Raw genomic sequence first — 13,178 nt, 5'->3', positions numbered from 1 at the left:
TTGATGCTTTTGAACTGTGGTGTTGGAGAAGACTCTTGAGAGTCCGTTGGACTGCAAGGAGATTCAACCAGTCCATCCTTAAGGAGATCAGTCCTTAGTGTTCATTGGAAGGACTGATGTTGAAGCTGAAACTCCGATACTTTGGCCACCTGATGTGAAGAGCTGACTCATTTGAAAAGACCCTGCTGCTGGGAAGGATTGAGGGCAGGAGGAGAAGGGAACAACAGAGAATGAGATGGTTGGATGGCATCACTGACTCAATGGACATGAGTTTGGGTAAACTCCGGGAGTTGGTGATGGACAGGGAGGCCTGGCGTGCTGCAGTCCATGGGTGGCAAATAATCGGACATGACTGAGCGACTGAACTGAACTGAATTGACTGTTAAATTCTCATTAGCATTCAATGCAATGGTAATAAATGAATGAATAGAGATGTGGTCATCATATAAGCACCTTAAAATGGGTATATGTCAGGAATTGCTTATCCCCAAAAGGAAGTTAGACTTTGTCCTGTGTTCAGAATTAATGAGAGTTATAAACCAATGATGGTAATGTGAGCTTTCCCTCACTCCTCACTTCAGAGTGTTTTTAATCAAAACAAGAAACTCCAAATGGATTCATTCTTCCATTGCTGATTCATAAGACCTTTTGGGCCCTATCCTTGCAGGGTTTCTGCAAAGCCTTTCACAAAATATACACAGCAAATATACATGCTAAGTCATTTCAGTCGTGTCTGACTCTGTGCTACCCTATGGACTGTAGCCTGCCAGGCTCCTCTGTCCATGGGATTCTCCAGGCAATACTGGAGTGGGTTCCCATGCCCTCCTCCAGGGAATCTTCCCTACCCAGGGATTGAACCTGCATTTCTTATGTCTCCTGCTTTGGCAGGCAGGTTCTTTACCACTAGCACCACCTGGGATGCAAATGTAAATATTAACAAATGCCTGCGTTGGGATTAAAAACATCTGACTGTGTTCTGCAGAATTTATTTAACAACAGCAGGGTTTTGAGTCAGAGAAAAAACATATCTCCCTTGTCCTTACATTTCAGTTTGCTTTTAGCTTTAAAAGGCAAGCAAGGGAATTCCCTGGCGGTCCAGGATTAGGGCTCTGCACTTTCACCACCAGGGTCTGGGTTCAGTCACTAGTTAGGGAACTAAGATCCCACAAGTCTCACAGCACAGCCAAAAATTTTTTTAATTTTAAAATTAAAAGAAGAAGAAGAATAAAAGGCTGGCAATATTCCAGGTATTTGGATAATCGAAAATACTGGGCTGAGCTAGGTAGAGAACATGGGAAGTCTCTTTCCTATATGAGCATCAAGTTTTGTTTTGCTTTTAATAGTGAGAACCCCAGGGTTCTCCTATACCAAGGAAGTGATGAGGATAATGAGCTGGGGTTAGACCAGACGCTCTCATTGTGTTCCTTTGATCCCAGTGTTGGAGATACTGAAAAAGGTCATTTTGTGAGATTCAACTCTCTTAAATTACAGAAAAGTGCATTTGGTGAAATTTAGCGTTTGTATTAAAAATATTCAAGGTGACGACAGTGCTAGAACCAGTGGGTGAATAAGGCTCTCAAATTAACAAATGAATGAAAATGAGTTTCATTTCCAATATTGGAAATGAAATGTTTGGAAAGCAGAAAAGTGAGAGAAAATGTGAGAATGTCCATTATGCTCAGGAAAATCACTTGCTTATGTGAGGATTAGAGTGATAAGTGGCACATAAGAGGTTCGCTCATATCAGGGTTAGTTGGTACACATAAGTATGGTACAACATAAGCACGTTAGTTGGGCAGGGCAGCAAAAAGTCAACAAGCACACATATGAGAAGGTGGACAGGGTCTTCAGAGAGGACCCGAGAAGGCATCATAATACTGCAGTGTGAATTTCTAAATTCTTGTACTGGGGCTTCCCTGATGGCTCAGTGGTAAAGAATCTGCCCGCCAACACAGGAAACGTGTGTTCAATCTCTGGACTGGAAGATCCCCTGGAGAGGGAAATGGCAGCCCACTCCAGTATTCTTGCCTGGGAAATGCCATGGATAGAGGAGCCTGAAGGGCTACAGTCCATGGGGTTGCAAAAGAGTCAAACAGGACTTAGAGATTCAACAGCAACAACATGGTTGCCCTACAAAGTTTCCGTAAGATATAAAGGAACAAGGAAAGGCTATACGCACTGTTACATTGTATCTTTATTGCTCTAAATTCTACTCCTAGGCAGACTCTTCCTGAGGTATTTTCACATTATTAATAAAAGCAACAAGAACGAATGAAGAAGCAGTGTATTTCACAAGTTTCTTGTGTGCTGGCAGGGTGGTGGGAGCAGGTGTCCTCAGGTGAGCTGCAGGATCCTTCCTCTGCAGAGTGGACAAATGGTGGAGCTCTGTTAGGTGCAGGGGAACAGGAGGGAGCAGGCAAAGTCAAGGTCAGAAAGTGGAAGCGCTGAGTTTCTAGAGATACGGATTTACAAAGGGATTGTTCTGCTTTGGTATCTGTAGGAAGAATTAGCTGTGTGTAGGAGAAATAAGTTGATGGAGACTTTTCTGTTCATTTATTTATTCATTTGATGGTGCATCCTTGCTCTCTTCCCAAAACTGTGCTGTGTGGTAAGCGACTCAGTGGGCAGGTGCAGGGTCTGCTGGGGCTGCCCGAGGGGACCATCAAGCGCAGGAAGGACTGCTAACTCAGGGAGGACCTTGAGGGTTTGGGGTCTTTCTTCCAGAAGGTCCGTTGGCCTTCAGGAGCTAGAGTAATTAGTTGAATAAGGCAGTAAAGGCCTGGCATGGGAAAGGAATGTTCTATCTTCCTATCTATGTATATATCTTTTTTATTATTATTTTTGGCTGTGGTGGGTCTTCACTGCTGTGTGTGGGCTTTCCCTGGTTGCAGTGAGCAGGGGCTACTCATCTTTGTGTGAGGGCTTCTCACTGCGGGTTTCTCCTGTTGAGGAGCACTGGCTCTAGAGCACTGGCGCAGTAGTTGTGACTCATAGGCTTTGTTGCTGCATGGCATGGGGATCTTCCAGGACCAGGGACTGAACCAGTGTCCCTTGCATTGCAAGGCAGATTCTTAACTGCTGGACCACCAAGGGAGCCCTGTCTGTGTATATATCAATCAGTCAGCAATTATGTATCATATGCGCATGCATGCATGCTCAGTTGCTTCAGTCGGGTCCGGCTCTGCAGCCCCATGCACTGTAGCCCGTCAGGCTTCTCTGTCCATGGAATTCTCCAGACAAGAATACTGGAGTGGGTTGCCATGCCCTCATCCAGGGGATCTTCCCAGCCCAGGGTTGGAACCCATGTCTCCTGTGTCTCCTGCACTGCAGGTGGATTCCTTACCACTAAGCCACCAGGGAAGTCCATGTATCACATACAGAGGGATAAAGATAAGTGAAAACACAGAAAACTGAGTAGTCAGGAATTTATTTTGAGTCCTTACTCTTTTATGCAAAGCCCATTATAGCCAAGCATAGAGGTTAAGAAAGTTGAAGTCAGACAGAAGTGGCTCTGGTCCCAGCTCCACTCCTTACTAATTTTGTGACCTTGAACCATTCATTTAATGTCTCTAGATCTCAGTTTTTCCCCTCAGTAACACAAGCATAGTAATAATACTGACGTCACAGCACAAAACCAGGTTTGCTACACAAAATCACCTTGCATCATGCTGGTGTGTGACATGTACTTAGTAAATACTGACTTGCTGTCATTACAGCTTTTCTTTTATTCATTCATTCCTCTTCTGGAGGAAGCTTCAGTTTAGAAATGTGTTCAGGTCACCGCTCATGAATGATGGAGCCTCCAGGCCTGTCTGGAGGTGGGTGTCTGAGAGAAGCTGCAGGAGAAGGCAAGACCAGACCTCAAAGAGCTCAGGACATTGAACTTTATCCCAGAGGAAGCCTCTCAGGACCCTTAAGGTCAGGAACAACAAGTTCAGATTTGCATTTTAGAAAGATGATTCTGGCAGCAAGGTTCAGGTTTAGAGATGGCAGTGGTAGCATCTGAAGGCCCAGCTGGGGGGCAGGGTTGGGGTGGGGGCACCAGGACCACATGCAGGTGGGAGCAATGGGGTAGGCTGAACTGGAGCTTTTAAATAAAGCGGGAGATGCTGGTGGGAGGTGAGGAGAGGGAGTGAGCAAGTGGGAGGGATTCGGCTGCTCCAGGGTTTCTGGCTGCAGCTGACGGGAGAGGGCAGTACCTTGGACCAAGATGGGGATCCCAGAGGCAGGAGCTTGAGCGCAGTAAGCTTGGGGTGCCTGTGAGACTCTGGGGGGCAGTGTCCACGTGGCAGCCAGACGTAGAGATGCAGAGTCAGGAGTCCAGCTGGGGTTGTAGATGTTCCGTTGAGTGTTGAAAGTGTGGGTGGCAGCAACAGCATTCAGGCGACCCTTGCACACCTCCAAGCACACTCTCTCCCTGCCAGGCAGAGAGGCAGAAAGGCAGCCAAGGTCACCACTTCCAGGGCTTTACACTCAAGTCCAAGGAGGAGATACCAAGCAAGACAAAGGAAAACTGTAAGTTCAGCTGTTGCTGAGTGCTAGCAGTATAATGGTAAACTGCAAGGCAGCTGACGCATTGACAGTCTTTCATGAAGAGCTATGGAAACATTCATTAAAAAAAAAAAAACCACCTGTACAGTTAAGCAAGATTATTATGAGTTATTGTAACCTCATAAGGCAGACTTATTTCACCATAGGAAGAAACCATGATGTTCTAAGAATAGAAGAGAAAAAGACAATTACCCAAGACTGGGAGAACCTTTAAGTAGGTCAGCCTTTAAGAGGGAAGCACTTAGGTAAGAGGAAGAAGGAAAAATGAGCAGATAATTCAGAGATGGGATAAAAGGCAAGTTCAGAAATTCTGAGTTTAATCAGGAAGACTGGTACATGGGAACATGAAGACACTGTACTGCTTTCTTCATGGAAACACGTGCAGATGAGGACGTGATGCACACGGCCCTTTGAGCATGGGTACTGGCGTGGGTCACCTGCCAGGCAGGCGAGGGGCTCCAGCACTGAGTGAGGTGAAGGTCCCAGTGACTCACGGGCACTCCTTGTGGGGAGGACCCCACGGATGTGCAGAACAAGCTGCTACAGAGTGGAATGGGTAGGAAGGAGGATGGGGACAGTCAGAGAACATGGGGATGGGGGAATTCATTTAGATGGAGGGGCCACCAGTCAGCACTTCTAGGCCTGTTCCCAGATGACCCTCAAAGTGAAGCAAAATCAAGTGTGGTGTATAGAAAGTTTGAGACCCACTGAGTTAAGTACTAAGATAGCAAATGAGCCTTGGCAGCCAGAGCCCATGGGTGGGTGGCTGCAGTAGGTGAGTTTTTTCCAGGAGATGCATAGAGAGGGAGTGGAAGGCTTTGGGGGAGGTGGCCAGTGGGTCCTCTTTTGTCAGCATCACCCTGGGGAAAGATACCAGACGTCAAGGTGATAGCTCTGGCTCAGCAGCTGGTCCCCGAACAGTGAGGAAAGGGAGCTAGGGAATAAGTTGGGAGTAAAGTGTCTTGTGTTAAAGCATGCCAGCTCCTCCCAGAGCCCTGGCTCAGGGCCCATCCAGAGCCCCAAAGCCTGCAGTGGTTTCATCCTACTCATCCTTGGATGTGAAGCTGCTGAGAGTGAAACCCAGGGTGACCCGGAACTGACGGGAAGCAGAAACCAATGCTCTGCTATCAAAGTGCAATCTCCTGCTTGCCCTTGGGGATCCTCGCCTTCCCAGAAGAACAGAGGACCACAGAGACCTAGGGAAGAAACAGTTATGGGAACATAAGGGTATCATGACCCAGGAGATGGGAGCTGCGTCGGGGAGGGGACGCCTCAAGTGTCTGTTCATCACATGACCCCAGCCCCTTTTGCTAAAGTCCTGTTGATTTTAAGTTGTCCTTGGCATATAGGAATGGAATGATTGGTTTGGTGAATTGAGATATGGGCTTATGAGAGAAGGGACTGGACAGAGCCTGGTAAATGCAGACTCTCAACCTGCTTCAGACCTGGAGGCAGAGGACACTGACCTGTCTGCGAGTGCCTTCCACACACATTGACGTCACCTCAGCAGGTGATATGAGGCCTGGAGTTCTGAAATCTACCTGGTGATCTGAATGCCCCTGGGCCTAACCCCAGGGCCCCAGAGTAAAATCTCTGAGCCTGAGGAAGACATCAGTCATACAGTCAGCTTCCTAGAGCTTCTCCAGTTTTCAGAACCCTGTGTTAAGGTCTTTTCTGTTTGTTTGTTTATTTTTTGGCTGTGCTGTATGCTTTGTGGGATCTTAGTTCCCTGACCAGGAATTGAACCCGTGTCCTCCACAGTGAAAGCATGGAGTCCTAACCAGTGAACCAGCAGGGAATTCCCCAAGGTAATATTCTCTGTAGTATGTTTTTACTGGCAATTACAGAGTACCTAATTCTTTTTCTCTTTTCCCTTTCCACCAGGCACTGGGAAATCACGAATTTGATAATGGTGTGGAAGGCCTGATTGATCCACTACTCAAAAAGGTCAATTTTTCAATTCTGAGCGCAAACATTAAAGCCAAGGGGCCTCTAGCGTCTAAAATTTCAGGACTTTATTCACCATATAAAATTCTTCCTGTTGGTAATGAAGTTGTGGGGATTGTTGGATACACTTCAAAGGAAACCCCTTTCCTCTCAAATCCAGGTATTCGCTTCTTTTACAGCACTCATTGCTTGAAAATAGGTGCCACTAAATCAGAGTGTGGCATTATTTTTCTGGATGGTTGGTTAAAGTAGGAACAGTGTGTGGTGTTGGACACGTGTGGATGACATTGAAATACCAATCTAGTGGTTTCCAGTTGCCCTAAGTAACTTCTTAAAGACCCTTGCTTTCCTGCTCAGTGAATTGTTGACACCAACAGTAACATTGCTTAATTCAGCACATTCAGAATTTGGATGAGAGGGCCATTTATATCCAGTGCTGATGTCAGAAGGAGTCATTTATTGGAAAATGAGAGTCACGTAACTCACGCCCTTTTTTCTTTGGAACCAGGGAGCCCGGAGCCAGGGTTTTACCTTGTCTTCTTTTTTTCTAGTATGATTATTCTATGTCTAGTTAGCTCCCTTTTTCATTATCTCTTGTTTTAATGGCTTTGTTATATCTGGCTTTCTGGGAGATATATACATATATATATTCTTGAATGGTCTTGTGTGTGTATATGTGTATCATACAACAGATAGATATGTATATCTGCTATAGCCATATATACACACACATATATCTGTATAACCTGAAGACCATTCAAAAAACATTTTGGAGCCACTTTTACAGGAATGGTTTGGCAGTGAAAACAAAAAGATGTTTTTCCTAAATTGCAAGTGAGTCACTCAGTCATGTCAGACTCTTTGCAGACCCATGGACTATAGTCCGCCAGCCTCCTCTGTCTGTGGGATCCTCCAGGCAAGAATACTGGAGTGGGTTGTCATTTCCTTCTCCAGGCGATCTTCCCCACCCAGGGATCAAACCCACATCTCTTTGCGTCTCCTGTATTGGCAGGCAAATTCTTTACCAATGTGTCACCTGGGAAGATTTTTCTAAATTATCCAAGTCAGTTTTCTTTCTATATTTGAAGAAAAAAAGGAAACAAGGGTTTGGGGCAAGAACACACTGATAAAGGAAATCTTCGAAAATGACAGTTAGAAATGTTGTGTGTTTACTGTTGCTGTTAAAGTGGTTGCAGGCCATCAGAAATGACACAAAAGTCAATGCACTTGACCCTGAGTGGCTCAGGGGTAAGGAGAGGATCCTGTGAGCTCGGAAGCAGGGCTGGGCTGCTCTCCACGGCTGGGGACCTGGGGTTCGTCAGGCACCCCAGGCACCAGGTGACATCGCTCCCCCAAGCCTTTGCACGTGGTCCATGGGTGTGGCTGAAATCATTGTGAAAATGCCACAGCAGGCACCTGCAGACCTCATGAATTACTGGCTTTTGAAGAGCTCTATGAGTGCTCTTCTGATGTGGCCCCACTGGAGGTACCCAGTGCAGTCTTGGGCTTCTCTCCCCGCCAGCAAGGCTCCGGTCCTTCTGCCCCACCGCTTACAGCAAGGCGATCAGCCCTTCCCGGGTTCAGGGCACCTTCTGTCTGGGCCCCCTGGGGCCTTCCTGCCCAGAGGCGGGGGGGGGGGGGGGGGGGGGGGGGGCGGCGATTATACAGTGAACCAATCACCGATATGGGTGGGGCTGGGGTCCTGAGGCCCCGTTGCCACAGGTCGCCCTCTGGTGAGATGCTCCTGCTGTGGGTCCCCAGCACCCCCCGAAAATGCCTCCCCTGATCACATTTGTCCTCACTCTGGGCTTCCTTGGGAGCAGCCTGAGGACAGAGCTAGTCTGTTCTCAGTGAACATCTGGAACCTAATAGAGGGGCCCGCTCAGGTTCTCTGACTAAAGATGTGGACATGTTGAATAACAGAATAGTTATGTGTCTCCATGATGTTCCATCCAGGGGGATTTGAGTTCATTAAAGGTAGAATCTAATTAAATGTCACTAACAAAGTCAGGGAGGGAGGGAAGAGGGTCTGGTGAGTGAAGGGCAGGACGGCCCTCCTTGGCCCCCTCTAAGGTGTGTGAAGAATTCTGGGGCAAAGGGCACTCCAGAAGTGAGGTCAGAGTCATCTGCTGGGACCCACGCTGCCAAGGGCAGGGACCTGCTTGGTGCCAGCACAGGGGGCTTCCCAGTGAAAGCTGTGGAATGAACACACGCGAGCGGGCGGGTGTGGGGCCACAGTCCCAAAGTGGTAGGTGTTTAGTTTCCTGGAACACGGATTCTAAGAGAAAGCTGGAAAGTGGGGTGAGGACTGGATTGTTGGGCTGAGGAGTTCAGCATGATTTGGAGAAAAACATTCATCCCTTCTTTCATAGTCAGCAATAATGAGACTCCCCTAATGGTCCAATGGTTCACTTTCCCATGCAGGAGGTATGGGTTCCATCCCTGGTTGAGGAACTAACATTGCATGTGCCTCATGGCCAAAAAAAAACCCAAAATGTAAAACAGACACTTCCCTGGTGGTTCAGACAGTAAAGAATCCACCTGCAACGTGGGAGACCTGGGTTCAATTCCTGCGTTGGGAAGATCCCCTGAGAAGGAAATGGCAACCCAGTCTAGTTTTCTTGCCTGGAGAATCCCATGGACAGAGGAGCCTGGCGGGCTACAGTCCACGGGGTCACAAAGAGTTGGACACAACTGGGCGATTAAGCACAAAGCACAAAACAGATGCGATATTGTAACAAATTCAATAAAGACTTTAAAAATTGTTCTTAGAAATAGTCACCACTAAAAAGATAAAAGAGGGGGATGGTGGAGAGACAGGGGGCAGGGACTAGCCTTGCTGGGACTCTGATGGCACTTTACCAGGTTACAAAAGACGTGAGAGCTGAAAGGACCACACTCTTTCCAGCGTCTCCCAGGAGAGAGGGGCTGCATCATGTAGGGACCAGTGCAGGAGCTGGGCAGGGGTGCAGCAGTGTCTCAGGGGATGCTTGCTTCTCCCAAGACCACAGGCTCAGCAGCCTGGCTCCTCCTATAGATCTCTGGCCCCAAATATCCAGCCTCAATCCTTCAGTCCTGGTGGCCTGGGTGCCCACGGGCATAATCTCATTATTTAGATAATGAAATTCCTCTCACTCCCTGGTGGCTCAGACGGTAAAGAATACCTGCAGTGCAGGAGATGCAGGTTTAGTCCCTGGGTTGGGAAGATCCCTGGAGGAGGGCATAGCAACCCACTCCAGTATTCTTGCCTGGAGAATCCCATGGACAGAGGAGCCTGATGGGCTACAGTCTGTGGGGCTGCAAAGAGTCGGACATGACTGAGCGACTAACACTTGGACTTTTCCCTTCATATTATCCTGAAATAAATCCCATGTCTTCTGTATGTGGGATGATCAATCATGTGAGGTTTCTGATGTGTTAGGAGAATACATTTCTTTGTCCTCAGAGGCCTTTCTCTTGACTTTTTGTTCTTTCCTGCCCACCACACTGAAGCAGAGGATGAAGCATAAGTCTCAGCAAACATCCATTCAGTTACTCATTCATTCATTCATTCCCTCTGGGAACCTACCTCTGTTCCTGGCAGTGTTCTTGGCATCAGAGATACTGACCCCAAAAAGCCCTGCCCACTGGAGCTTCCCATTTAGTGGGAAAAGAAGTAGATGAAGAGAATGTTTAGTGCACCAGAAGGTGGTGAGTGCCACAGAGAGAAATTAAGCAGCAGTGTGGCATGGGGAGGGTGCACCTCATTGTTTTAAGGGGAGATCAGTGAGAGGATCAGTGTTGACACAGCACTGAGGGTGACCTGGGAACCTTGAGCTTCTTGGGGTGACTGGCAAGAATAATCAGATGATTCTTAATGGCTTCATGGCAGACAGTGAGGGCCAAGCTGTTAAACTCTTGATTTTTAAGAGTTAAAAATCAAGAGCTGCCCTGTGAGCTACTGGCAGCAATGCAGATCCCATCCACATCTGTGAACCACTTGTTTTCAGGCTGTTGGTCTGGGGTACCCCTAGCTTTGCCATCAGCCTTGCTGCTTATTTTCCATGCTCTTTGGCCCAGATCATCTTAACTGATTTGAGGGACTCCAGAGTTCCCTCCTGGAACACACAGAGACCCCCAAACACCACAGCTTCAGAAGTGATATATTTAACCGTCTCACAGCTCCTTAGATGAATACTTTTCAAACTGGAGATAACAGACTCCTGGGTTTTGAAAACTTGTTAGGAGACTGATTCAACTTTGGGCATTTTTGTTTTAGGGTTGGTTCCAGCATAAGGGAATCCAGATCCTCTGGAAGATCTGGAGTCACAGCTGGCTTGCTGTGACTTCAGGGCAGCGTATCTGTGTTTGTAGTCCTGTCTGCGCCAGTCAGAGCTGTAAGCCCTCCAGCCATGCTGCGATTTGACTGCAGGACGGGGACAAAGGGAGAGCCTGGTGGGCTTACCACACCCGGTAGTGCGAGCCTGCAGCACACAGCGCCCGGCTGTGCGATCACACCCATACTTGCCGGCCACACTAGCAGGCAAGCTTCAGCTCCCACTGTGTAGGGGGTGAGCCTCCTGGGAGGGATGCAAGGCTCCCAGGGCCAGCAGTCCTCGGATGAGAACCCAATCTAATCAGTGCTCAGCAATGCTGTAACACTGACCTTATCCGGTGGACAAGACAGAGTTGTCAATGGCGTCAATTCAAGGACTAGTCGCTGACAAGAGTATCAAGTCTGAAGACTGATTGTGCTGAACTTGCAAACAAAGCCATACAGTAGCTAATCTTTTTTTTTTTAAGTTTTATTGAGATATGATTGATCCACACTAAGGTGTATAGCATAATGACTTGGCATGTATACAGTCCAACATGTTTATGTGCTCAGGCGTGCTTTATGTTGACCTAATGGAAGTCTGAATAAAAATACAAATAGATTCAAGAAATAGAGAGATTACAAATCTGAACCCTGCTCACAGTTTGAGATTGAACTCAAGCAACATAGTATCATCCGCAGCCTTAAACCAACAGGCAACCTTGTGTGTAGGTGTCTTAGACTCTCAGTCCTGTCTGACTCCTCGTGACCCCATAGACTGTAGCCTGCCAGGCTCCTCTGTCCCTGGAATTTTCCAGGCAAGAATACTGGAATGGGTTGCCATTTCCTTCTCCAAGGGATCTTCCCAACTCAGGGACTGAACCCAGATCTCTTACGTTGCAGGCAGATTTTTTATCTTCTGAGTCACCAGGGAAGCCCCAGTGCAACTTAAGGGAATGTAAGTGAGAATATTGGTGTGAATTTTTATTGGCTTTGTAGAGATATTACACTGAATTTATAGACAAGTTTTGGTCTTAAAAATTTAAGAACTTTAGGCAGTAAGGTGTTTTTACTTGATATGCTTATATAATAAGCAATATGATTTTTTTAAAAGCTATTGTTGAACCAGTCAGAATGGCTGCGATCCAAAAATCTGCAAGCAATAAATGCTGGAGAGGGTGTGGAGAAAAGGGAACCCTCCTACACTGTTGGTGGGAATGCAAACTAGTACAGCCACTATGGAGAACAGTGTGGAGATTCCTTAAAAAATTGCAAATAGAACTACCTTATGACCCAGCAATCCCACTTCTGGGCATACACACCGAGGAAACCAGAATTGAAAGAGACACATGTACCCCAATGTTCATCGCAGCACTGTTTATAATAGCCAGGACATGGAAGTAACCTAGATGTCCATCAGCAGATGAATGGATAAGAGATCAGTGGTACATATACACAATGGAGTATTACTCAGCCATTAAAAAGAATTCATTTGAATCAGTTCTGATGAGATGGATGAAACTGGAGCCGATTATACAGAGTGAAGTAAGCCAGAAAGAAAAACACCAATACAGTATACTAACACATATATATGGAATTTAGGAAGATGGCAATGACGACCCTGTATGCAAGACAGGGAAAGAGACACAGATGTGTATAACGGACTTTTGGACTCAGAGGGAGAGGGAGAGGGTGGGATGATTTGGGAGAATGACATTCTAACATATATACTATCATGTAAGAATTGAATCGCCAGTCTATGTCTGATGCAGGATGCAGCATGCTTGGGGCTGGTGCATGGGGATGACCCAGAAAGATGTTATGGGGAGGGAGGTGGGAGGGGGGTTCGTGTTTGGGAACGCATGTAAGAATTAAAGATTTTAAAATTTAAAAAATAAAAAACTAAAATAAATAAATAAATAAAAGCTATTGTTGAATAAGTGTCCATTTTATTTTCTTCCTTAGGAACGAATTTAGTATTCGAAGATGAAATCGCTGCATTGCAACCTGAAGTAGATAAGTTAAAAACTCTAAACGTGAACAAAATTATTGCACTGGGACACTCCGGTTTTGAAGTGGATAAACTCATTGCTCAGAAAGTGAAGGGCGTGGATGTGGTGGTGGGAGGACATTCCAACACGTTTCTCTACACAGGTAATGGTCCCGGGAGGGCTAGACAATATATATTGATATAAAGTATAATATGTATTAATGCGTGCAATAATGTATGTAAGTGATACACAGAGTGATAATGTGTAAATCTTACTCAAAGAGACTTTAAAAAATTTTTTGTATTGAAATACAGTTGATTTACCACATTGGGTGGGAATAACTGCAGGCAGGTTGCAGACAAAATGTGAGTGTGATGAAGATGGTGAGGATGCTG

At 46.5% G+C, this 13,178-nt stretch overlaps 1 protein-coding gene across 1 annotated transcript in view; it reads left to right on the top strand.

Annotated features, from left to right (window-relative positions):
- Positions 1 to 13,178, top strand: part of NT5E (5'-nucleotidase ecto) — a 70,322-nt gene that overhangs the window by 25,700 nt on the left and 31,444 nt on the right. Inside the window, exons 2-3 of the mRNA XM_069598336.1 lie at positions 6,436 to 6,658; positions 12,758 to 12,946. Coding sequence (XP_069454437.1) covers positions 6,436 to 6,658; positions 12,758 to 12,946 — 412 coding nt within the window. The remainder of the gene's footprint in view (positions 1 to 6,435; positions 6,659 to 12,757; positions 12,947 to 13,178) is intronic.

Source organism: Ovis canadensis, chromosome 8 (assembly GCF_042477335.2).
Source record: "Ovis canadensis isolate MfBH-ARS-UI-01 breed Bighorn chromosome 8, ARS-UI_OviCan_v2, whole genome shotgun sequence".
NCBI lineage: Eukaryota > Metazoa > Chordata > Mammalia > Artiodactyla > Bovidae > Ovis > Ovis canadensis.
The sequence above is the reverse complement of the archived record's forward strand: the minus strand, read 5'-3'. Positions and strand labels throughout refer to the sequence as shown.